The 24,770-nt window shown below is 55.5% G+C and overlaps 3 protein-coding genes across 4 annotated transcripts; 2 read left to right on the top strand and 1 right to left on the bottom strand.

Moving 5' to 3' along the window:
* The first annotated feature begins 2,017 nt into the window (after positions 1-2,017).
* TIMM17A (translocase of inner mitochondrial membrane 17A) lies at positions 2,018-12,216 on the top strand. The gene is made up of 6 exons (XM_039565275.1): positions 2,018-2,124; positions 6,720-6,819; positions 8,243-8,306; positions 9,051-9,179; positions 9,727-9,837; positions 11,872-12,216. The coding sequence occupies exons 1-6, from the start codon at positions 2,099-2,101 to the stop codon at positions 11,940-11,942; spliced, it is 501 nt and encodes a 166-aa protein (XP_039421209.1). The 5' UTR covers positions 2,018-2,098; the 3' UTR covers positions 11,943-12,216.
* A 1,667-nt stretch (positions 12,217-13,883) lies between these two features.
* On the bottom strand, positions 13,884-20,629 carry ADIPOR1 (adiponectin receptor 1). 2 transcript variants are annotated; one of them, XM_039565273.1, is made up of 8 exons: positions 20,534-20,629; positions 20,157-20,398; positions 19,404-19,520; positions 18,618-18,789; positions 17,491-17,677; positions 16,316-16,503; positions 14,923-15,116; positions 13,884-14,625 (listed from the first exon to the last, which is right to left on the bottom strand). In XM_039565273.1, the coding sequence occupies exons 2-8, from the start codon at positions 20,328-20,330 to the stop codon at positions 14,497-14,499; spliced, it is 1,161 nt and encodes a 386-aa protein (XP_039421207.1). In that variant the 5' UTR covers positions 20,331-20,398; positions 20,534-20,629; the 3' UTR covers positions 13,884-14,496. The 2 variants fall into 2 exon arrangements, with proteins under 2 accessions (XP_039421207.1, XP_039421208.1); XM_039565274.1 differs by lacking the exons at positions 13,884-14,625; positions 14,923-15,116 and adding an exon at positions 15,126-15,933.
* Positions 20,630-21,889: 1,260 nt separating this feature from the next.
* Positions 21,890-24,317, top strand: LOC104692580 (tetraspanin-18-like). The gene is made up of 7 exons (XM_039565558.1): positions 21,890-21,946; positions 22,191-22,385; positions 22,901-22,975; positions 23,213-23,311; positions 23,403-23,582; positions 23,784-23,912; positions 24,270-24,317. Exons 1-7 carry the CDS (start codon positions 21,890-21,892, stop codon positions 24,315-24,317), a joined length of 783 nt encoding a protein of 260 aa, XP_039421492.1.
* Positions 24,318-24,770: the final 453 nt, after the last annotated feature.

The following is a 24,770-nucleotide window of genomic DNA, read 5'->3' as shown; positions in this document are numbered from 1 at the left end:
GTTTCACCAGCTCTCCCACAGCTTGTGAAAGGCAGGACCAGAGTGACCATTCAGCCTGATTTAATGAACATACCACTCATTAGGCAACAGGGTCAGACCAGTATGGGAGGAGTCACAAAATGATGGAATTGTTGAGTTTGGAAAAGCCCTCTAAGTTCCCCCAGCACTGCCAAGGCCACCACTGACCCATGTCCCCAGGTGCCACATCCACATGTTTTGTAAATCCCTTCAGGGATGGTGATTACACCACTGCCCTGGGCAGCTGTGCCAGGGCCTGATCAACCTTTCCGGGAAGAAATTTTCCCCAGTATCCAAACTGAACCTCCCCTGGCACAGCTTGAGGCCATTTCCTCTTGTCCTGTCCCTTGTTCCCTGGGAGTAGAGCCTGACACCCCCTCCCCTCCTGCCCTGGCTGCACCCTCCTCTCAGGGAGCTTTGGAGAGTGAGCAGGTCCTCCCTGAGCCTCCTCTTCTCCAGGCTGAGCCCCTCAGCCACTCCTGGTGCTCCAGACCCTTCCCCGGCTCCGTTCCCTTCTTTGGACGTGCTCCAGCCCCTCAGTGTCCTTCTGGAATTGAGGGGCCTAGAACTGACCCCAGGATTGGAGGTGTTGCCGCACCACTGCCCCGCACAGGGGGATGAAACCACAGCAGTACCAGAGGACACAGGAGTGGGGAGAGCTGCTCTGGTGGCTGAGAGAGGCCACGATTTCCTACTTTTCCCATCTCCCCTTCTTGGCCAAAGCAGAAGCCACAATAGCACCTCCCAGGAATCTCCAAAATTGCATGACTCCCACCCCCCACCTTAAATGAGGTCAAACACACCTGTTCGTGAAACCCGAGGAGTCTTTTAAAGCATCAAAACCCAACACAGCAGGTGGAGCATTCTAGCTCCTTCCTGGTGCTTCAGCCATATTAAAACAATTAAGTTGTTGGAGAACAACCTGTTTTGCACTCAGTTTTTGCTACCGAATGATTTGCTGCCCTTACAGGACAGCAGAGCGTGTAATGTTAAATTAGGAGTAGAAAAGAATAAGCAATTTAGAACTTCGAGTGGCTGCAAACCACTGGACGAGGCAAGGCTCCAGGGCAGAAAAGAAGGCTGGGAGGGGAACTTCTTGCACTCCACAACTCCCTGACAGGAGGGTGGAGCCAGGTGGGGGTAGGGCTCTGCTTCCAGGGAACAAGCGATGGGACAAGAGGGAACAGCCTCATCTTGTGCCGAGAGCTTTGCAAGCTGCCCGGGAATCTCCTGCCATCACGACACTGTTCTCTGCATTCCAGCTCTGCCTGCCCAGGGAACTGACCTGGTGGAAGGGATGTCAAGTCCCCGCTTCCAGCTGTACACAGAGCCACAGGAGCATCCCCTGGGACATGCGAGGTCAGCCCAGCTCCTGCAGCAGCATCGGGAATGGTGCGGGCTTGGGCCCTGACATTCCAGACTGACAGGGCTCGGAGCAACCTGGGACAGTGGAAGATGTCCCTGCCCATGGCAGGGGATGGAACAGGATGAGCTTTGAGGTCCCTTCAAAGCCAAACCACTCCATGATTTCATGAAACTTGGAGCAGAGTGGCTTGTCCTTGGAGCAGCTTGCACAGGTACTGTTCCTAAAAGAGAACTTTTAGGAGAGGAACTTTGGACAAGGGCCTAGAATGGCAGGACAAAGGGTTTCCCACTGACAAAGGCTTAGATGGGATATTGGGAAGGAATTCCTCTCCCTGTAAGGGCGGGGACGCCCTGGCCCAGGTTGCCCAGAGAAGCTGTGACTGCCCCACCCCTGGTAGTGTCCAAGGCCAGGCTGGACGGGGCTTGGAGCAGCCTGGGATAGCGGAAGTATCCTTGCCCGGGGCGGGGCGTGGCGCTGGATGAGATTTAAGGTCCGTCCCACCCAATGCATCCCCCGCTCCGGGATTTCTCCCCTCACGACCCGGCGACACGCCCACCATTACGGCGCCTGTCAATCAGCGCAGGGGCGGGGCCGGACATGGCGCACGCGCAGACACCGCCACTGCCTAGCGCTTCGTCCCGCCCTCCCCTGCCATTGGCCGGCGTGCGGCCGCCGCAGCCAATCGCGCGCGGGGAGGTGGTGGGGCCCCGCAAGATGGAGGAGTACGCGCGCGAGCCCTGGTGAGGGGAGCGGAGCGGGCCTGGCCGGGATCGGGATCGGGATCGGGATCGGGATCGGGATCGGGATCGGGATCGGGATCGGGATCGGGATCCGCGAGCGCCGGGAAAGGGCGGAGGAGCGCTGCGGGCGCGCCCGGGGCCGCTCCCCGTCGGAGGGGCGGGGTTGACCTTGGTGGGGGCCCCCTGAGGGAAGCGGCGGAGGCCGCTCCGCGGGGCCGCTCGGGGCCGGGGCAGCCGAACCCCGCCGCTGCCGAGCCCCGCGCGGCCTCCCGGAGCGGCCAGGAGCCGACGGGGCCCTGTGGCCTGCGCCGCTCGTGCGGCTCCGGGGGCGGAGGGCGCTGCAGTGACGGTCCCACGTCGGGCAGCGCTTCGGTCCTTCAGCACCCCTTTATTAGCAGCCCCACCTCTGTCCCTCATGCTCAGCTTCCCTTCCAGCCTTCCCTTATCCTTAGTGCCTCCTCATCCTCAACCCCCTTCGGCCTCAGCCCCCCGTCATCGGCCTCCCTATCCTCAATCCCCCCTCATCCTCAGCTGCTCACATTCTCAGTCTCTCCCTCATTCACAGGCTCCTCATTCTCAGCTCCCCTCCTCATCCTCAGTCCTTTCGTCATTCTCAGGCTATCCATCCTCAATCCCCCCTCATTCTCAGCTCGCCTTATGTCTCTCCCCGACCTACAGCCCCTCCAGTTCTCAGTCCCCCCTCAGCCACCATCTCAGTCCCCCGTCCTCAGTCTTTCCTCTTATCCACAGCCCCCCGATCCTCAGTGCCACCATTTTCAGCACCTCATCTCAGCCTTCCTTCATCTACAGCCCCCTTCACTCTCAGCCTCCCCCACGCCCCACTCAGCCTTCTCTCACCCTTAATTCTTTCTCAGTTCTCTCCCTCATCCTCAGTTTCCTCCATCCTCAGCCTCCCCCACCCCCTCCTCAGCCTTCTCTCACCCTTAATTCATCCTCAAACTCCCCTCAGCCCCCAAGTTCCCCCTCATCCTTGGCCTCCCCAGGCTCCCCTCACCCCCCAGTTGCCCTGCCCCTCTCCTTCCCTATTTCCATAAGCCTAGCCCAGCCCCCTGGCCCTCTCCATGGCAAACTGGCAGTGTCTGAATCCTGTCATGGTTCAGCACTGTCTTTGTAGACCTGCACAAACACATTGGTTGCAAGTCAAAGGTTGTATTTGTAGTAATAAAAGGATTAAATGCAAGCTCAGGTGCAGGGTTACTGAATCCTGGGCAGAGTTCTCTCTCAGCATGGAGAGGGACTTGGGACAAGGGCCTGGAATCACAGAACAAGGGGGAATGGCTTCCCACTGCCAGAGGGCAGGGTTAGATGGGAGGCTGGGAAAAAATTCTTCCCTGTGAGGGTGGGGAGGCCCTGGCCCAGGTTGCCCAGAGAAGCTGTGGCTGCCCTGTGCCTGGCAGTGTCCAAGGCCAGGCTGGATGGGGCTTGGAGCAACCTGGGCTAGTGGAAGGTGTCCCTGCCCATGGCAGGGGGTGAAATGGTCTGAGCTTTAAGGTCCCTTCCAGCCCAAATCGTCCTGAGATTCTGCTTGCCTTTGCAGACAGAGATCTGTGACTGTGCATGAGGCTTTTCCCAAACTTTGCAGGTTGCTCTGCTGACATGTATTAAGTTTCTCCATAAATGCCACCCCTGCCTTTTTACAGCATAAAGTCTGGTCATGAGCAGAGTAAATTGTATTTATTAAAAGATTGCTGTGGGCTCCAGGAAATCCCAGAATTACTGAGACTGGAAAAGACCTCTCAGACCATCAAGTCCAACCTGTGCCCTATCCCCACCTTGTCAACCAGACCAGAGCACTGAGTGCCACATCCAGTCATTCCTTGAACACCTCCAGGGATAGAGATTCCACTGCCTCCCTGGGCAGCCCCTTCCAATGCCTGACAGTCCTTTCTGTGGAGAAATTCCTCCTGATATCCAACCTGACCCTCCCCAGGCACAGCTTGAACCTGTGTCCTTAATGCTGTGCAATAGAGATGTTTCACTGCCAAGCCGTGGGGGGCTGCTGGTGTCCTCCATTGTTCTGACCCCTTTGCTGCTGGTCACCAGTTACCCAGCCCCCAGGAGCTGCTATCCTGGGGTCAGGCAGGTTCTCTATGAGCCACTGGCACAGAGAAAAGTGCCCTTTGTTCATTTAAAGTGTGGTGGCCTCTGATTCCAGTAGTTTTCCAGCTGTCAGGAGAACTGCAGGATGCCGTGGGGCTTGGAGGGAGGACTCACCCCTCTCTCAGGCATCCAGAGCTGGTATGTGGCTGCCCCGGAGCCCTGGGAAAAGTGAAGTCTTGCCCTCTGCTCTTTTCATCTCTGAGAAATCTCTGGTGCCATCAGGGATCCGACCTTATCCACATGTCATTTCCCTGCAGCTGGGGCTTCCCTCAGAGTCAGGGAAACAATTAACAGTAATACCGTGCTTGTAGATAAGTGCCAGATTAACAATGGAATAATCTCTTCTCCTCCAATTCTTTATGAGGTCAAGCAGTGCCAGGGCTGGGCGTATTTTGTGTCAGCTTTGAGGGAGTTTGGAGGAGCTGACACACAGGCTGGCTGTGCTGGGATCAAAGAGGTTCTCTCATTTAAAAGCTGCTCAGAAAATCTTGGAGAGTAGTTTAAAAGGAAAATTAGGAAGCCCAAAGGTAACAGCTAATGAGGTTAAAGAGGGAAGCATTCCGTGATTGGGGTCTCATTAAGAGGCTTCGGGAAAAAGCAGCCATGATTTGTAGATTGGAATTCCTTGACTTTGTGCATAAGGGAAGCCCGCTTTACATAATCCATTTAAGTTTCCAAAAAGCCTTTTAACAAGATCACTCTTTGAGAATTAACAAAGGGAGAGAATTGGGATGAGATGTGTTATTCATAACAGGGGAGATCAAAATCTGCACAGGAGATGTGAGAGCAAAACAACAAAAAATCCCTGAGAAGAAAGACTTGAGTTGCTTTTCATCTTGGCATCTCAGACAAGAGTGTGCCTGGAACCTTTACCTGGTGCAGGAAAGAGCAGAAGGAAAATAAACTGTTGAATTATTGAATGCAGTCAGGGCTGAGGGGGTTGTAATGAGGTAGGACGAGACCATGTGCAGGCAGGGCAGACAAACAGGAGGTGATGAAGGATAAAATACACTGCCTTGCTTCCTGAGGCCATGTGGGTTTGGGAGCTGGGTGTGGCTGTCACTGGGGACACTCAGTGGTGACACTTGGGTGGGCTCCTGGTGCCTTGGGAACAACCCATGGATCCAAGGTACAAAAGCGAAGGCAGCACTGAGTGTGACCTGTGCACACAGGAGTTCCCTTGGGAAGGGGGCAGGGCTGGCTGTGCAGGAGGAGGTTTGGAAGTAGGTCATGAACGTGAGGAGCCGGGGAGAGCATGCAGGAGGAGGGACTGCAAATTAGAGATACTTTGTTCAGGAACAAAACACTTTGTGGCAAAGCCTGCAGCACAGTGAGGGAGGTTTGTCACCCCTCGCTAGAGGAGGTCTGTAAGGTGGGGAGGTGGCAGGTCAGGGATGGTGTCCTCATGTGCAGGAGCTGGAAGCTGTAGGGGGTCCTCAGGACCAGAAACATGACATTCCAAGTGAAATAGGAAATACTCATTGATGTTCCTACCTGACATAAACACCGAGCTTGCCATGGTGCTCAGATTTGTGACCTTCATGCTATTTTAGGCTGATTTTTGCATTTTCTGGTTGTTGGCAGTGCAGGAGTTAAATTACCTGAGTGCTTGGCTGGAAGATCTCAATACAAGATGAAAGAAACCAAACAGCTGTGGTTTTTTTTGCTCTGAAATTACCCACAGTGACAACAGAAGTTAATGGCATCTTAAAGCTCACCTAGTTTAGGAGTTTGGTTTAGGGTTGCAAGGCTCCAGTTCTTGGCAGAGGTTCTGCACGCCAAATGAAGGCTCCCCTGGCAGGTGCTGACAGCCTGTGCTGCAGGAAGGTGCTTCTGTGCAGGGTTTTCCTGGCTGCTCTGTGATGTTGGAGCAGGAATTGTGGCTGCTACACCTCTGAAGGGATCTCTGTTTTGTTTGGGTGGACTTCAAAGATCCAGAGTGCACGAGGAAAAACCTTTCCAGCTCAGCAAAGGTAACTTTGAAGTCTCACTTAAATAAGCAGAACTAATGAAAAGAGCGAATGATTCAAAAAAATGTGTCTTGTGCCAACTGGGAGCAGAGTCTCATGGAATTTGCTACCTCAGTTCTCTGTAGGTCAAGAGAAGAATGAGATCAGGGAATTTAAAGCTATTTACAGTATGTAAGTAGGGCAGAGCTGGAATTCTGCAGGAGTTTTCCATGATGGAAGTATGTCTCTGCCTTGTGTGAGGAGTTCAGGCATTTCTGTATAATTGCTACTTCCCACTCCAGGGAAGTGGGCCAGGAGACTCTGGCAAAGGTTGAGTTTGTTTTGCTGTAATATTCTTGTTTTCTTTGTTGCTGCCTGCTCAGTGAGCTGGATGTGAAACAGAAAAGCCACCAGGCTCTATCTTCACCCCAGTTACACCAGTGCTGAAGTGCTGGATCCATCCCAGTCACTTACACGGTTTAACATGATGGGATTTAATATTTTCATCTCTATTTTTCTTTCCAGTCCCTGGAGGATAGTGGATGACTGCGGAGGGGCCTTCACCATGGGGGCCATAGGAGGGGGCATTTTCCAGGCTATCAAAGGCTTCCGAAATTCCCCAGTGGTGAGTAAAATGCTCTGAAGGTGCATGGACTGCACTCTTGCCTCCACTGTCCTTCCCCAGGGAGCGTGGCAGTGAAGGGCAAGGAGAAGAAATCCCTGTGCAGGGAGCAGGGCTGATTAAAGACCTGTACATCGTTAATCCAGACCATGAGAATCTGTCCTGGCTCAAGATCTGTGGGGTCCTTCATTTTTTGGGATAAAATTGCTGCTTCCCCGTTTGCTCTGGTGGCCACAGTGGGATACTGGTAGCTTGTTCCTCCCTAAGTGATGAACATTTCCCTTGGGATGGGGAAGTGCAGCAGGAAACATCCACCTTGGCTGATCTCCTGCTTGTGGTTCTGTCTGCATGGAGGGACATGAAGCCTGGGCTCTCCTTCCTTTCCTGGCCTCTTCCTTTCTTTTGAAACATGGAATGACTCAATGAAAGAGTCTTTTTCTCCTTCAGATTTATATTAAAAGGTATAGTTTTCTTTAATTAATCTCTTATTTAATCATTGCCCTTTTTATTAACTCAGTTTTTCAGTGCTCAGGTTTGGTTTCAATGCAGGAGTGAGTAAACACGGCAGTGAAGGTTTGCTGATGCAAGTTGGTTTTCACTTTCAGGACTTCTGCTGCAAAAATTTGGCTATAAACCCATTGCAGAGACATTTGATAAATTAAGATCTAATTGCTACTTGAACATTTGTTTTAAAATTTCTCTGACTTCATATAAAAGGTGTTTTTGATGTTACTCTGACAATTAGCTGTTGGTTTGAGGTGGGTTTAATAATTAACTTTCCGAACTAGTCAGATCCTGCAGACACTTCACTTGAAAAGGACTGTGTGCTTAATTAGATTCTTAATATTGCTTTGGACTTGCTAAATATACCTATCCTCACTTCTGTGTGATTGTAACAAAAATAAAACTTGGTGGATATTCTTTAAACTGTGTTAAAGTGTGGGAAAATGTGTAATTGTTCTGTGAGGTCCTGGGTGACATGTTGAGTATTGGACTCTGGAAGGCTCAGCATGACTTCGCTTCTCTTGGCTACAAAGACTGTATATTCCACCTGCAGGAATGACTGAAGTGGCACAGCTAGTGGGATTGCCCATCAGATAGGAAGAAAAAATGATACATATGAAAAATCACTGCTTATCCTGCTAAAATGTTACTGTAATGCCTCCTTCAGTCACACTGGGCCCCTCAGACTGTGAACCCAAATTGTTTCCTTCCTGGTAACTGTAATTCCCATATGTACCTGACAGGAATATTGTAAGGGAGTGATAAATAGTGAAACAGGTGTAAAGCACACTTTGTCTCAGCTCCTCGCAAGCTGCTGAGGGGGCTCAGAAGGGTGTTGGACCTTTGGCAGGTTTTTGCAATGCAGACTCAGTTTGGCTGTAAGATTTTACTGTTTTATTTTAACTAAATTCTCTTATTTTAGGGTGTCAACCACCGGCTGCGTGGCAGTTTGACAGCCATTAAAACCAGAGCTCCACAACTGGGAGGTAATGAATTTTGGGGTTTTGTTGCACAGAATTGACTGTTGGCAGATAACAGAGTTTGGAAATGTTACATGGTGGAGGTGCACTGACACCTGAGCTGGGTCTCAGCAAGTTTGTTGGCCCAAGCAATGAGTAAATAGAGTTCTGATATATCCAAAATGAGTTTGGTTGGGGAGGAAACAGTCTGTGTTCTTGGAGTGATAAGCCAGCAGTAATAACTGGTCATGAACAGCAGAGCTCCCTGGAGCCTCTTCATGGTGTGCAGGGGGTTAAGATAAAACTAACTCATTACAAGAAGTGATCCAGCTTGGATCAAAAATAGAACTTGGGGGTGTCCCTGCATGTGCTGTAGGAGCTCCTGAGGCCCCAGGAGCAGGGTTGGGTGTGGTGTGAGGTGTGACATGACTCTGCATCATTGTCTGTGAGAAAATACATTAAAAAGGGATACATCTGGAAGTTCCCTTAGCTAATCTGACTTTGTTAGGATGAAAGTTCCATTATAATCACAGTTTGATAAACTTTCTGTAGTTAATTGTAGATGAGTGAGATGATATATAAAATGGGGGGAGAGGGGGATAATGACAAGTTGGAAATTTTCCTGTACTTATTTTAACCTGTATTTGGTTCTTCATGAGTTAGAATTTACTTCATGTCTGAAAGGGAGCACAGTAATGCCACAGCACCTCTTGTGCAGCACAACTGGCTTCTCTGCTCTCTCCAAAGTGGCTTTGGTTTGATTTGGAACAGGGAGTTTTGCTGTCTGGGGAGGTCTCTTCTCCATGATTGACTGCAGTATGGTCAGGATGAGAGGGAAGGAAGATCCCTGGAATTCCATCACGAGCGGAGCCCTGACTGGAGCCATTTTGGCTGCAAGAAGTAAGAAACTAGGGATATCAGTTGAAAACCTCGTGCTCTCTAAATGTACAGTTCTCATTGTTATAGCAAAGCAACAGTCTGTGGCACCCAAATTGGAATTTGCTGTCTCAGATGCTGAAAAATAATCTGAAGCTTTTCTCCTCTGCTTAGGAAAGTAATAATCAGGCTCCCAAATGTTCCTGGTGTTCCTTGAAGGGAGGGCGGAGGGAGTTGCCCAGTAATTATCCTTTAATGCAGCTTAATGGATGCAAAATTACTGCTCTGAGTCTGCTTTAGGAGAGATCAAGACTGCACGAAGAGGGTGGGCAGGCCCTGGCACAGGGTGCCCAGAGCAGCTGGGGCTGCCCCTGGATCCCTGGCAGTGGTCAAGGCCAGGTTGGGTGGGGCTTGGAGCAGCCTGGGACAGTGGAAGGTGTCCCTGCCCATGGCAGGGGGTGGAACAAAATGATCTTTAAGGTCTCTTCCAGCCCAAACCATCCTAGGATTCAGTAGATTCTGACATGTAGCAAAGAAATGAAAAACATTGGTTTGTGCTTTTCATTCCCAGATGGCCCTGTTGCCATGGTCGGATCTGCTGCGATGGGAGGAATTCTCCTGGCCTTGATCGAAGGAGCAGGAATTCTGCTGACAAGATTTGCCTCCACACAGTTCCCAAACGGTAAGGAGCCAGAGGATGTGTCACAAGGATTTGCTTTGCTGATGTGCCCCTGGCAGTCATCTTCTTATCCTAGAGTGAATCTGCACTGCCCTGCCAGCTCCTGAGGCTGTGGAAAGCCAAGGAGGAGCTGCAGGTGCTGATGACACGAGGTTATCACCAGCTGCTTCCTGCTGGGAGACTGGAGGTGGCATGGCTAAGAGCAGGGATGTCCCTGCTGTCCCTGGCTTCTGCCACACACCTGGCACACGGTGGCAGATGGGTTTTACTCAGGGGTGGGGCACAATGGTTTGAGGGAATGGCAGGCAGCAAGTTGTGGAAAAGAGGGGTGGTTCTGGCAGGCCGTGGTCTGTGTGGGGAACTCTGGGGTAAAAGAGATGATAAAGACCTGGGAGATACAGATACACCGATTTCCAAAAAACGTGGTGGTGATTCTCTTCTAAACTGCTTCAGTATCTGCATCCCTGACTTCTTTCCCAAGTAAAATGCAAGCAGGGCTCTCACTCAGTCAGAAGCTATTGTGTGAATGCTTCCCGTGGAAAATCCTAAATATCTCTGTCACAGAATCCCTGACTGGTTTGGGGTGGCAGGGACCTCAAAGCCCATCTCATTGTACCTCCTGCCATAGCCAGGAACAGTTTCCACTAGCCCAGGTTGCTCCAAGCCCCATCCAGCCTGACCTTGGAAACTTCCAGGCATGGGGCAGCCACAGCTTCTTTGGGCAAACTGTGCCAGGTCCTCCCCACCCTCACAGGGAAGAATTTCTTCCCAGTATCCCATCTAACCCTGCCCTCTGCCAGTGGGAAGCCATTCCTCCTTGTCCTGTGATTCCAGGCCCCTGTCCCAAGTCCCTCTCCAGCTCTCCTGGAGCCCCTTTAGGCACTGGAAGGGTCTCTAAGGTCTCCCTGGAGCCTTCTGCTCTTCAGGCTTAACACTGGTAGCTTCTCCCAGCGTTTCATTGTAGGATAAATGCTCCACCTTATTTTGGGAAGAACACAAACTGCTAGTGTTGGATGAGTAGTAGGTCACTGTTTCCCAAGTGAATCCTCCTGGGTTTGTTCACCAATATTCTTCATCCAACCTAAACTATGACAATTTCTGTTCTTTAAAGATGCTTTAAAATTCATCTGCCTTGGAGAAGCTGTATCATCTGTCCATGATGATTAATTCTCTCTGGATTGTCCCACCACAGCTGTGTTGCTCCCTCCAGCAGCAGGCAGTGGATCAGGAAGCTGACTCCACACTTGTTCCGTTTCACTGGTTGCTTTATTGTTGGGCAAGTCACCGTGGTTAAACCTTTCTAGAGGGGCCAAGGTCACCTCAAGGGCACTAACGTGCAAGTTTCCAGCTGCTTTGTGTGACTGGAAAGATTTCCCTCTCCCTGCTCTAGTTCATTTCCGTGCTAGAAAACCTTGTCTAGTGCAAGGTGTCCCTGCCCATGGCAAGGGATGGAACAAGATGAGCTTTAAGGTCCCTTCCAACTCAAATCATTCCACAATTCCATGATTCTGTGAAACTTGGAGAGAAGTGGTTTGTCTTCGGAGCAGCTTGCACAGTGTACTTTTCCTAAAAGAGAGCTGAAGAGGGTCTTTGGACAAGGGCCAGGAGTCACAGAACAAGGGGTAATGGCTTCCCACTGCCAGAGGGCAGGGTTAGATGGGATACTGGGAAGGAATTGTTCCCTGGGAGGGTGGGGAGGCCCTGGCACAGGGTGCCCAGAGCAGCTGGGGCTGCCCCTGGATCCCTGGCAGTGCCCGAGGCCAGGTTGGATGGGGCTTGGAGCCACCTGGGATAGTGGAAGGTGTCCCTGCCCATGGCAGGGGGTGGGAATGGGATGAGCTTTAAGGTCCCTTCCAGCCCAAGCCAGTCTGGGATTCTATGCAATTTTTGAAACTTTTTATGAAACCAAAACCATTCCGGGATTTATGATTAATTTTAAGAGGGATTTATATAAACAAACCAGTTGTGAATCCTGTTAATAGGAAGAAACTCTTGTCTTTTGGAATTCATTTGCCTTTTCCCCTGTCCCTGCTCCAGGCCCACAGTTGTCAGAGGATCCATCCCAGCTCCAGCCACCCCCGTTCAGCGACTACCGACAGTACCAGTGATGGTTCCCAGCCACCGCCTCCTCCTCTTCCTCCTCCTCTTCCACTTCCTTCCCTGTTCCTGAGCGGTCCCACCTGGAGGATGCGGAGGGGGTTTGTACTTAACACCAGTGGTTGTCCCTTACACACCATGCCAGGAGGACCTGCAGCATTTCTTAATGTCAAACTGCTCAGGAGAACTTTTAGAAAAGAAAATCTATTTATTCCTGATATATTCCGTTGCTGTAATGTTACACATGTCTGGTAGAATACAAGGAGGTTTGAGACAAGGACCAAAGAGAGTCTTGTCATCCTTTGGACACAGACTGGAGTGAAAGTCTTGGAGTCTCCTCTGGGATGTCGCACCTGCAGTGAACACAGCTGGAAGGTAGCCTCTTCCCTGTTGGATTTAGGTTATGGGGCTGGAGGGGGAAGCATTGCACCTGCTGCCAGCACAGCCTCCTGCTTTTCATCTCGGATCCTGGCCTGAGCAGAGTTACCACATCTGCTCTGCGGTTTTGTCCTTAAACTGCAGCCGTGGAGGCCCCTTCCTTCTTGACAGCAGTTACAAAATAACATCCAGCAGCGTCTTCTGTTGCAACTCATTAATTAACTCGATGCTATTGTGTGCTGGCAGTTCCTGATACAGTATCCAGAAAGACTTGAGTAATGTTATCTGAGCCAGTCCTGGCTTTTCCTCTGCCCAGGGAGGAGGAAACCAAGTCAGCCGTGTAGTGGAAGCAGAGGATGGAAGGAGCAGAAGTGCTCACAGTAATGTTGACACGTGGGTAGATTAGAGTTACGTGAGGTGTGCATGCACGTGTGAGAGCCTGATCATCTCCTGTGTCCTTAGAAGGGACATCTTCCACCCCCCTGCCTCCCAGAATCACCCCAGGACTACCAGGGCTTGTGTCTCATCCCTCAGAGTTACCACTGGTTTGTAATTTTCAAACCCTTACACACAAAAGTGCCTTTTGTGTGTTTGTGTTGTGTGTGTGTGTAAAGGCTCTTCTTGCTTTGCCACTTCCCTGGTTCCTCGGGCAGATTTTGAAGGCAGTTTTCTCTATTTGTGTCACTCGGGTGGTGTCTCTTCTGTTTTCAGGTGAGTGTCTGTGCTCTGAGAGACAATTACACTTGCAGATTCCCTGAGTATCCAAACCTGGGTGTTCAGATCCCTGGTGTTTTCCCAACCTCCAGAGGGGGAGCAGTCGGGTGTTGTTCAGATCCATGTGGAGCTCCAGGGTGCCAGTCCCAGGCCTGGAGCATCATGGAGCTTTGCTGGAACGGGGTGGACACTCATCCATGTCACCTCCTGGAGCACGGGGTGACCTCTGCCAGCAGTGCTGTGTCTGGGAGCAGGCTCAGCCTGGGTGAGAGGTGGGATACAGGATTGGTCAGGCTCTGCCCAGGTGGGATGGGGGATGCAGGACCTGCTGCTGCCTGTGCTGGGGGCTCCCGCCAGCCCCAGCCTGGGGGGTTTCCAAAGCTGGGCCACATCCAAACAGCTCAGCAAAAGGATGCCCCCACCTGTGGGGGAGGGCAGGAACAGGTGGCACAGGGGCTGTGGTGGCTCTGCCCACACTGCTCCCTCACCCCTAGGTCAGGCAGTGGCCTTCAGCTGCCTGAGCTGGGCTTTACTGTGCTGGCCTCTGCCCCTCTAAAACCCTGATAGTCACTGTCCCCTGTGCACCAGGAGAAGCCTCTGGCATGGTCCTGCCAGGCTGTGACACCTCTCCTGCCCTGCTGAGCCCCAAGGGAAGTCACAGCCCCGGAGCTGTCACCAGCCAGGGCTGGGTTTCCTGCCCTGTCGTCACCACACCACCCCAATTTCCCGTTTATCCCAGCCCAGTCCAGACTCCACCGCAGCTGGAGGGATCCCCCTGCCCCAGGGCGCTCCTGCCCTGCTCCTGGGGGTGCCCAGAGCCCTCTCTCCCCCTTCCCCAAAACCAGACACGGACACAGCGGTGACACTGAACTATTGACCTTTTTATTTCAATCAGCTACAGCAGCTCTACATTCCCTACACCACTGTCCTTCCTCCCTCCTCCTGACAGTGAGGGAGCTGAGGACTGCAGCGGCAGCGCATCATTTTAAAGCTTAGTATTAAATATTAAATATTCTTTCATTTATGTTTACATTACTTTGTCAAGGAAAACAAAACAAAACAGGACAATTAAAACTTTAAATTACATGAGTGTGTGCCCGTGCCTGGGGCTGCCCCAGCCAGGCACTGCCATGGGGGATATGCAGAACTCCTGGTGCGTGAGGAGCAGGATGTGCTCGGCTGTGCAGGAGCAGGGAGCTGTTCCCTGTGCTGCCAGAGCAGCAGGTGATCCCGGTGCAGCTAAAACACTGTCTGGAGGAGGCGGGAGTCCCCCTGCAGCCCCAGCGCAGTGCGTGGGGAAGGGGGTGAGGATTTGGTCAACAACTTTGCTGAAGGATTTATCAGTTTCTTATTTTTTTGTTTCTTTAAAAAAAAAAAACCAAGAACCCCAAATGGTTTTGAGTCTTCCTTTGATTTTAGCAAAGACAAGAGTTTAAAAAGCACTTAGGAAGCTTGTACTAAAACCAGGTGCTCTCAGAGGAGAGAGTCGTCTGTGCACCCCCCTTCCAGGCCGTAGCGGAATTCCTGCAGGTTGGACACCCCATAGAAGTGGACAAAGGCTGCAGCCACCACCAGCACGTGGAAGATCTGATGAGACTGGAACTGCAGGGAAGCAAAAAAGCCTTTAGACAAGACCAAAGAGGACAGGAACACTGTCAACACCTCCTCCTGTTCTTCCTCGCTGCTCCAGGACTGTCCTCTGCCCTCTGCTCCCCGCTCTGTCGCTCCCAGCAGTGATTCCCACCCTGTACTTTGCCCTGCCCATGCCAACACCTGTTCAAGGTCTGCCTGCCAGCATGTGCTGAGGCACAGCAGGACACCCCCAGCCTCCAGCCACTCAGTGCCCCCTCTCCTGACCCCAGAGCTGCCCCCAGACACCCCGTTCACCCCCACACTCACCCAGATGTCAAACTTGCCCGGGAAGAAGCGCTCAGGGATGCGGGCGGCGTAGAGCCCAGCGCCCGTGATGTACATCACGGCCATGAGGAAGAACCAGCCCATCTGCCCCACCGTGGTGGCCTTCACAAAGCCCTCGGCGATGGTGAAGTGCATGGTGGGCACGACGCCGCTCAGCCCCAGCCCCAGGAACACGCCTGTGGCCCAGAGAGGAGGTCAGGGAAAGGAGCTCAGTGTGGAGGGGGAGCTGCTCCTCCCACCAACTCCCCTTGATCCCTCATCCTGTGTTAAGGAAGCAGCTTTTCTTCATTGGATTCATAGAATATCCCGAGCTGGAAAGGACCCATAAGGATCATTGTGTCCAACTCCTGGCCCTGCACAGGAGACCCGCAAACAATCCCACCCTGTGCCTGAAAGCTTTGTCCAAACACTCCTTAAACTTCTCCAATCCTCGTGGCCCTTATCCTTCACAAAACGGGGGATCCACAGCTCCACATCCCAGGCAAAGCACCCCTGTGCTTGCTGGGTGAATCCACCCAGTATTTCTTATGCAGGGCTGCAGCAGCTCCCACTCCTGGCTATGGGAATGGGCATTTTGGAAGGTGCCAGCCCTTTGGACTGCACCAGGAACACAGCCACCCCTTCCAGGAAAGTAATTTCTTGGAGCTCCTGAGGAAGGAGCTCAGCAGCAGCTGAAATGTTCAACTCTGGCCTCTGCTGAGTTGGCAGAGAACAAGTGGCACAACAGTGACACTGGCCTGGAGAGGCTCTGGGTGGCACCCAGCTGGATCTTGCTGGTCCTGGGGGCACAGGATGCAGTGGGGAGGAGCCATGGGGATGTGAGTCCTGCCTGTCCCCTGCCCTCATCTGAGGGCTCTCAGGTGGCCTCTGGCTCAGCGTGGTCTCTCCTCACTCATGTAGCCAAGACAGTGCTCCAACAGACATTTGCTTCAGGACCCCTGGGAGCTGGGGAGGGACGTGTCTTCTGGTGTTCAGAGAGGCTGATGGGACCTGCTGTGGGGGTAAATTGGGGTGTGGGGCTGGAGGCAGCCCCCCACTCCACCCCCAGGAAGGCAGGGACCAGCCAGCGTGTCCCTGGCAGGGAAGAGCTCAGGGATGCCTTCCTCCTGTGCCCTAGCTGCCGGTTCCTGCTGCCACTGCTTCCCAGGGAAGGCGGAAAAGGCACAGCCCCAGCCTGCCCAGGGCTATCCTTAAACTCCAAACCCCAGGCTCTGCTCAGGAGATGAATCCCCAGCACAGCAAGAGAAGGCAGGAGGCCGCTCCCTGCAGTGCTGTGCTGCTCAGGGGGAATGAACCCACCAGATGCCCAGAGTCTTTCCCAAATGGAATCTGCCCAAAGTGCCTCCCAGGACTCGGGGGAGGAGGGAGCTCCTACCTGCTCTGGTCTGCCTGTGCTTGGGCGTGGCAAATCGGTCCCACTGTGCCACGATGATGGCAGAGATACCCAAGACACAGACGATGGAGAGGTAGATGAGTCTTGGCTGTGGGGAGCAGTAGAATGAGTAGTAGAGCCATGGGACGAAGCTCCCCATGATCAGCAGTGCAATTCCTGAATAATCCAACCTGCAGCCAGGATGCAACGACAGAGAGCCACAGGTGAGCCCCAAAATCCACCCTCTCCATATGTGGGAACTCCCCAGCCTGCACCTGAGTGCAGGCACAGGCAGGAGGGGCGTGCTGGGGTCCCATCAGGGCCAGGTGCGACAGGAGGAAGGGCCTGGGCATGTAGGAATGCTGAGGAGGGGCAAGAGGGGGCTGGAGCTCAAACCACCAGGAACAAATCCGTGAGCACATGGATCTGTGATCCTCCACTCATCTCACCACCAAAACATAGCACTTGCACTTCCCCCACTGCCTTCCCAGGAACATGAGGGCATTCCTGCTGGGTTTGTTCTGGAGACAGGATCCCATGGGGTCTCTGGGGGTTGTGCAAAGGGGATGGGCAAGATTCCCAGCAAGCAGCACCCAAATGAATGCCTTTAATAGCCATGAGGGAGCAGAATGTCACTTGAGAGCCTCACTGCGAAGGCTGACGGGAGCTTGACTCTTGGAGCAGCCCAGGAAGAGGCACAAACCACTGACCAGCCTTCCCACTCTGCTGGGAATCCTGTTTGTATTCCTTCTTTCCATTTGGTTTCAGTCCAAACTGGATCCAAAACAGAGGTTTTCAAAAGCATCCAGTAAACTGGGACCTACCAAACTGGCCATGGCCCCCAGCTGCCCAGTGAGAGCGAGACTCCTCCTCACTTCACTCCTACGAGGGGCACAGAGCCTGTTCCCTTGGGAGCCAGGGTCCTGTTCCCTTGGGAGCTGCAGGGCCCCAGGATCTTTATCACGCACCTGACACCCCTGACCTGGCAGATTTAAGGTGCTCAGGCAGAGCCCTCCAGAACCCTGTTGTGGTTCCCCCTGAGTTCCACGCTGGATTGGGTGGATGCTCCCTTCCCCCAAGGATAAAACATTTGGGAATGCAGTGCTTTCCAAGAGGAAGTGCTGCAAGAACCCAAAAACCTCCCAGGAGACCACACAACCACACTCATGCTGACTCACTTCGAAAAAGTCCGTGAGACCTTCTCCGAGTGACAGTAGACAGTGTGGAAAAGCCAGGAGAAGCTGAGGCACAGCACTGCTCCCAGGAAGAACATCCCAAACACCACCTTCTCTTGGAGAGGAGCCATGAAGTACATGTTGGGCCGCAGCATGGTCAGGATCCCGAGGCAGAGGAACAGAACAAAGCCTGCAGGAACACATGGAGCGGGAAGTCAGGGGGACTGTGGGAGAGTTCAGCAGAGGCACGATGAGAAGAGGTCCTGGATGTATCCCAGGGGTGCTCAGTGGCCCACAGTGGGTCCTTGGCTGAGGCCTTTGTTAGTGCAAACGAGCAGGGCTGGGGTCAGGGGAAGAGGCAGGCACAGGGCAAAGAGCTACTGAGCATCCCTGTGTTTCACAGGGTCATGGAATCCCAGACGGGTATGGGTGAGAAGGGACCTTAAAGCTCACCCATTCCCATCCCCTGCCATGGGCAGGGACGCCTTCCACTGTGCCAGGCTGCTCCAAGCCCCGTTCAACCTGGCCTTGAACACTTCCAGGGATCCAGGGGCAGCCCCAGCTGCTCTGGGCACCCTGTGCCAGGGCCTCCGCACCCTCCCAGGGAAGAATTCCTTCCCAATATCCCATCTGACCCTGCCCTCTGGCAGTGGGAAGCCATTCCTCCATCACTGTCCTGTGATTCCCTGCCCTTGTCCAAAGCTTCTCTTCAGCTCTCTTGGAGCCCCTTTAGGCACTGGAAGGGTCTCTAAGTTCTCCCTGAAGTCTTCTCGCCTCCAGGCTAAGTATTCCCAGCATTCCCAGCCTGGCTCCAGAGCAGAAGAGCTCCAGCCCCCAGAGGATCTCTCTGGCCTCCTCCGGACTCATTTCAGAGGAACATCCTCTGAGGCTTCCCTGTTTTGTCCAGGACACATCTCCTCATCCCACTCCTGCAGTGGCTGAGCCCAGCCCTGGTCCCTCTCTCCCAAGGGGCTCCAGGAGCTCCAGGCACTCCATGTCCGATCCTACTGCATGCACAGGATCCACACAGGGAGCCCTGGGCATGGAGAGGACCCAGCAGCGAGCCCGTCCTGACCCTAATGCAGGGTCTGAGCCCCTCCAGCCCCAGAGCTGCCCCTTGCCCCAGTCACCCAGCAGGTGTGTCCAGATGTTGCCCGTCTCGGTGTGTATCCGGAAGATGCTGCGGAAGCAGGCGCGGAAGGAGGGCATGGGCGGCCGGTGCCCGTGCAGAAGGTAATCGTTGTCCTTGAGCCAGTCGGGCAGGACATCGTACGGGATCACGCGCCAGCGCCCCTCCCACACCTGCAACACACCAGGGGATCAGGGCAGCCCAGAGCCCCAAATGCACGGGGAACAGCCCAGCCCTGGGATGCTCCCTGGGGAGAGGAAGTTTGGCTTCTCTGACATGAGGTGCCCTGTGGGACCCTGTGAGCCACCCCCATCCTGCGCTTTGCTCCCCACAGCCCCCCAAGGAGTGATTCCAGGTCCTCCCAGGGACTGATTCCTGCTCGCCCCAGGGAGTGATTCCAGGGAGTCAGGGGCGATTCATACCCTCAGCTTTAACCCTTCCACACCCACAGTCTGTTCCCTGCGGTAATTCCCGTTTGATCAGGGAAGAAGCACAGCAGCCACAGTGACTGCAGGCACCGGGTGACACCCCTGCGGTGCTCCCGGGCCCCACCCAGGCCCGCAGGAACAGCGGGATTGCTCCCAGATCCTCGCCCACCATGGCTGGGCCAGCCCCCATCCCGGCCAGCCCCATCCTACACCGTTCCCGGGAAACGCTGCTGGGAGCAGAGCTGGAGCCAACTGCGGCCGCGTGGAGCTTTATCTGGACACATCCCATCACCCCGAGCCCTGGGACTGGGGAATCTGCTCCAAAATCAGGACCGGGGCATTGCCGCAGGCTCCAGTACCTTGTACACGAACTCTTCCATCTTCTCCATGGCATGGTGAGCCTGCAGGGGCAGGGTCAGCACCCGCACCACCTCCTCCTCCTCCTCGCGGGCCGCCGGGCACGGCGGGTCCTCGGCCTGCGGGAAGAAGAGCCGGGAAGGAGCCGTTCCAGCCCCCAGGAGAGGAATCATCCCTGCTCTTCTGAAAGCACCTGGGGCTTCATCCCTCTGAGGGGACGGGCAGGACCTGCCGGTCACCCTCGTTTATGCAACACGCTGCTGCTTGACCCACCCGGGGCGGGCTAATCCCAGATTTATCCTGTCGAAAGGCGGGATTACCGCCAGGGATTTTCATCCCTACAACCAAGGCTGGAACGGGAAACCCGAGCCGGCCCAGCCGAGCAAAAGCGGCTCCGAGCTGGGAACGCTCTGGGTCGCGGCACAGCTCCAGCTCTGCCCAGACGGAAAAGGGTTCGGGAAGGAGATTCCCAGCCCTGTGGAAATGCTGGGGCACTGGAAACACCCTGGGAACACCCGGCACAGACACCGCGATCCCGGTGACCCCCGGACTATCCCAGCTCCACGCTTGCTCGGCAGGAGCAGAGTTTGGGGCGGCTCGGAGCAGGGACCGGCCCCAGGAACGACACGGAGCCGTACTCCCCCAGCTATTAATGGGATAACGGGCAGATTCCCGGGATAAGCCGCGGGGGCGGAGCGAGGAGCCTGAGCCGGGCTCTGGATCCCCGGCCGCCCGGGGGTCTCGGAGGGGCTCACGCTGGCCGCGCCGGTGCCTCCTTGGTCCCCCTTCTCCTCTAGGAGCGGCCCCAGCTCGGCGAGCTCCAGATGCGCCCGTTCCCGTTCCCGTTCCCGCTCCCGCTCCCGATCCCGGTCCCGGCCGGCGGCCGCCAGCCCGCTGCCCGCCCCGGCGGGGGCCTTGCGGGACGCCATCGGGGCGGCGGCTCCGTGCGGCTCCGAGGCAGCCGGTGAAGGTCCCTCCGCGTCCTTCTGCCGCCGCGCTGGGGGGGGGAAGAAGCACAGAGTTACTGGAACCGGGGGAACCGGCGGCAGGGCTCTCCCCGGTGGTGTGGAAGCAGCGGCCCCGCCCGTCCCGGGCAGCGCTCGGACCCCTCGCTCCCCCGCCCGTCCCTCACCGGCCGCTACATCCCGCGGGCGGCGGCGGCAGCACCGGAAGCAACGCTGAGGGAACGGGAACGCGCAGCGCCGCTTCCGGCCTCGGGGCCAAGCTCCCGCAGGGCCCCGCCCTGGGAATGGCGCTCTGTGATTGGTCCAGGCTGCTGTCTGTCTCTCTCTTCTCCCGCCCCGCCCGCCGCCGCCCGCTGCGATTGGCCGAGCCGCCCGGCTGAAGGGCCGGCGGGAGGCGCTCTGGCCGCCCGGCGCAGCTTTGTGGCCGCGCGCTCGGCTGCCCCCTGCTGGCGCGGCGGGACAGCGGCGGGACCGCCCCTCGGGGCCCCGGGGCTGCGGTGACACCGGAACCGTCCCCGGGGTGATGCCTTCGAGGTGAATTATCTGCCCCGGAACTTTGTGTTTCAAGCATTGGGTAAAGTCACATCACCAAAATAAATATGCATTAGGCAGGCGAAGAATATGCTTTAGATAGGCGGGTTCATGTAAATTTTACTGTAGAAAAGATTTAACTTTTTACCCCTTGGTGTGCTTGATTTGTGGAAACCTCCTCGTTGCACCTGATGCAGAATAAATAAGGTCTCCTTTCTAACATGACTCTGTGTTTAGAGAGCTCCTAAAGTCAGCAACGAGAGGGAACAGACCCAGTGATCCATCTGGGATGTCCCTGTGTCCCAACAGCCCCGTGTGTGGCTGTTGAGGGCTTCCCCGAATGGCCACAGCAATAATTGATGGCCGAGGTCACCCCGGCCTGGTGGGGCGGCTCGTCTTTCCCTGCCCGCAGGTTTCATTTCCTTGGCTGAGAAGAGCCGGAGACTCCTGGCTGCCGCTGGCACAATGGTGGATCCTGTTCCCCATCAATCATTCATGTCCTCGCCGCTGGAAGGGGTTTCTTGGGGGCTGCTGGAGTGGAAATGGGGGAGGGATTTTCTGACCTTCGTGATATTATCTAGGTGCTGGCAGCACCAGGGAAGGTTGGAGGTACCTGGGTCACCCGCTGTCCCCACAGGGTGAGTGGTGTGGGGGCTGAAGGGAACACAAGATTTAGAGGGGACATGGGATTTGTAGGGGACATGGGATTTATAGGGAACATGGGATTTGGTGGGGACAGAGGGTTTGGAGGGGACATAGGACTGGGGACATGGGGTTGGGAGGGGACACAAATTTGGAGAGGAAACAGGTTTTTTGGGGCCTCATGGGAGATGGTGGGGATACAAAATGATCTGGGAATTTTGGGAGGCTGCATCCCCCCCCATTCTGCTGGAGCCATGGGGTCCAGGACAAGTCAGGGCTGGCTGTGGCCAGAGCTCTGCTCTCCCCTCCATAGGGACAAACACCGCCGTGTCCCCCCTCCCGGTGTCCCCATGCGTGTCTTGAGCTGCATGAAGTACCTGATGTTCATCTTCAACGTGCTGGTGTTTGTGAGTCCACCTGGGCCCCGTGGGGTGCAGGGGTGGAGAGAACCTGTGCCTGGGGAGCGACATCTCCAGCTGGCTCAGGAGTGGGTGACACCGGTCCCAGGGAGGGGACCAAGGGTTCAAACATCCCCCATCCACATGGGCTGCCATTTCCATCTGACTCGGGTGGGTGACACCCAGCCCAGGGAGGGGACCAAGCCTTGGACATCCCCTGACCCCATGATCATCTCCGGACCTCCCCCTGCAGGCTGGGGGGACATGCCTGGTGGCCGTGGGAGTCTGGGTGGCCGTGGACCCGGCTGGTTTCCAGGACATCGTGGCTGCCAGGGCTGTGCTGAGTGCAGGCGCGTGGCTGCTGCTGGCCCTGGGCATCGCCCTGTCCCTGCTGGGCTTCCTGGGCTGCTGCGGGGCCCTGCGCCGGAGCCGCCCACTCCTGCTGCTGGTGAGGGAGGGAGATGGGTGGGAAGGGGCTGCAGGATGTGGGCAGAGGCACTGGGGGCAGGAGTCATGGGCTGGAGGGTGGTGGGGGATGCAGGTGTTCCTCATCCTCAATACATCCTGCCATCCACTCCCCATCTTGTGAGTCTCAGTTTAGAGCCCAGAGGATTTATAAAGCCACTAAGTGGGGTCAATTCTCTCTGAAGCCACTGGCTTGCCCCACATGGCATTTCCAAGATATCCCCACTGCTGGTGAGGGGCAGAAACGCCTGTTTGAGCACCAACACCCCCATTTCTTCAGCATCCCCGGTCCCTTGCAGATGGTGCTTGTTTTTGACCCCTGCCTTGCAGCCACAGTGGTCAGAGATGTGGAATCTGTTCCCAGGAGCTGCTCACACATCCCTCATCTCGAGGATGCAGGGCACAGGCAGGGCTGGTGCAGAGGAGGGCAGGGATAATGTGAGCAAGCTGCTTGTGGGATCAGGCTGGTCTCTGACTCCTTCATCTGCTGCCTTCCAGTTCTTCAGCCTCGTCAGCCTCGTCTTCCTCATGCAGCTTGCTGGGGCCGTTCTCTTCCTGGTGCACTGGAAACAGGTACTGGCACCGTCCCCAGGGTCACCAGCCTCCCTCTGTCACACCATGGATATGGCTCAGAGCCCACCAGGCAACTGGGGCTGGCGTGGGGACACCCTTCCCCTCACCTCCATCACCACAACACAAACCTCAAAGCAGGTGGGGGGAGGGGGGGGTCCACTGGGTGCCCAACTCCCCTCCAAAGGAGCTGGTGCTGAGCAGAGTGGAACAGTCCCAGCCCTGGCACCAATCCCACAGGTCCAACCCGAGCGCTTCCTGTCCGAGCTGAGGAGGAACTATGGTGGGGATGAGGGTGCTGAGGTCTTCTCCACAGCCTGGAACACCCTCATGGTCACGGTGAGCACCTGGGAGGCTCCTGGGGGTGTGTGGAGCACACACAGGATCCACCAAGGGTGAGCACGGTGATGGTGTTTCCCTTCTGTTCCAGTTCTCGTGTTGTGGCGTTTTAGGACCTGAAGACTTTGGGAACGGCTCCCGCTTCCAGGAGCTGCACCCAGGGACGCCATGGCCACAGGCATGCTGTGCCCGGAATGGGCTTCTGCAGGCAGGAGAGCTCCTGGGCTGGGAGCAGTGCCAGGACAGAAGCCCTGGCTACATCCACGAGCAGGTACAGCACAGCTCTGCTGTGCCCGTGTCCCTGTCTCAGCCTCAGCCCTTCCCAGGCTCACAGAGCAGAGCATGAGGGACAGGAGCCTGGGACAGTGCCTGGCTGTGGTTCCACAGTCCAGGGCTCCCAAAGTCCTCAGCTCGTCCTGCCACAGAGAAGACCCGACCCCCCCCCCCCCGTCCCCCTCTGGGCTCCCCGTAGCCACGGGGAACACGAGAGAGCCCCTCCCTCCTCTCCCTGCCCCAGGGCTGCTTCTCCACCTTCGGCAGGACCCTGCAGAGGTACATCTCCCTCCCTGGGACCTGCAGCTTGGCCGTGCTGGGCATTGAGGTAATGAGGGGGGCTGGGGACAGGGCAGGCAGAGGGTCCCCTCTTTGTGGCAGGGGGATTGTTCAGCAGGCAAGGAGAGCACAAAGGGGCTCAGGTCTGTCTCAGGGTACAGAGCCCACTCTCCGCTGCAGATGGGGCAGGTGAAAGGACAGGGGAGGCTTTGTTTTGCTCCCCCTGGGTCTCCTTGCCCTGGTGTCCCTGTGCAGCACCAGGACAGCTGGCCCAGGCCCCTTGAGGGGCACAGCAATGGTCCCAGGCCAGGGACCCTCCAGCCCCTCTCTGCTTCCGACCACAGCCAGGCCTGGCCTGGCCCAGCCCTGCCGTGGGGCTGACCCTCTCCCGCCTCCGCCATTCCAGATCTTCGCAATGTTCTTCGCCTTCTGCCTCTACTACAACTTCGACTGAGTGGGACAGGAACAGGCTCAGGGCTCTGGGAGCAGCCGAGGACACAGCCTTTCCTCACCCATCAGACTCAGCTCATCACTGAGCTCCATCACTTCCCAGGCACTGGGAACCTTGCCAAGTCCTGTCTCTGCTCCAGAGGTGGGCCTGGTTCACCCTTCTGGGAGCAGGGACAGGCCATGGGTTAAATTCCCAGCAGGGAACCTGCAGAGCAAGAGGCTGAGCACCGCACTTGCTCCCCCTGCGAGCTGCAGTCAGCCCTCATTTTTGCATCCCTGGAAGTACTGAGAATTGTCCTCCTTGGCCCAGTCCTCTCGTGCTCCTCACCCTGCACATCACAGCGCTGACATCCCGCTCTCTTCCACATCCATCCACTCCCAGATCGCTGGGAATCTTTTGGGCTCTTCCTCCCCTGCCCTGAGCTGGTTCTTGTCACTGGCCACCTCCTGGAGTCAC

The sequence above is a fragment of the Corvus cornix genome, chromosome 26 (assembly GCF_000738735.6).
Source record: "Corvus cornix cornix isolate S_Up_H32 chromosome 26, ASM73873v5, whole genome shotgun sequence".
NCBI lineage: Eukaryota > Metazoa > Chordata > Aves > Passeriformes > Corvidae > Corvus > Corvus cornix.
Note: the sequence above shows the minus strand (reverse complement) of the source record. Positions and strands in the feature narration are given on the sequence as shown.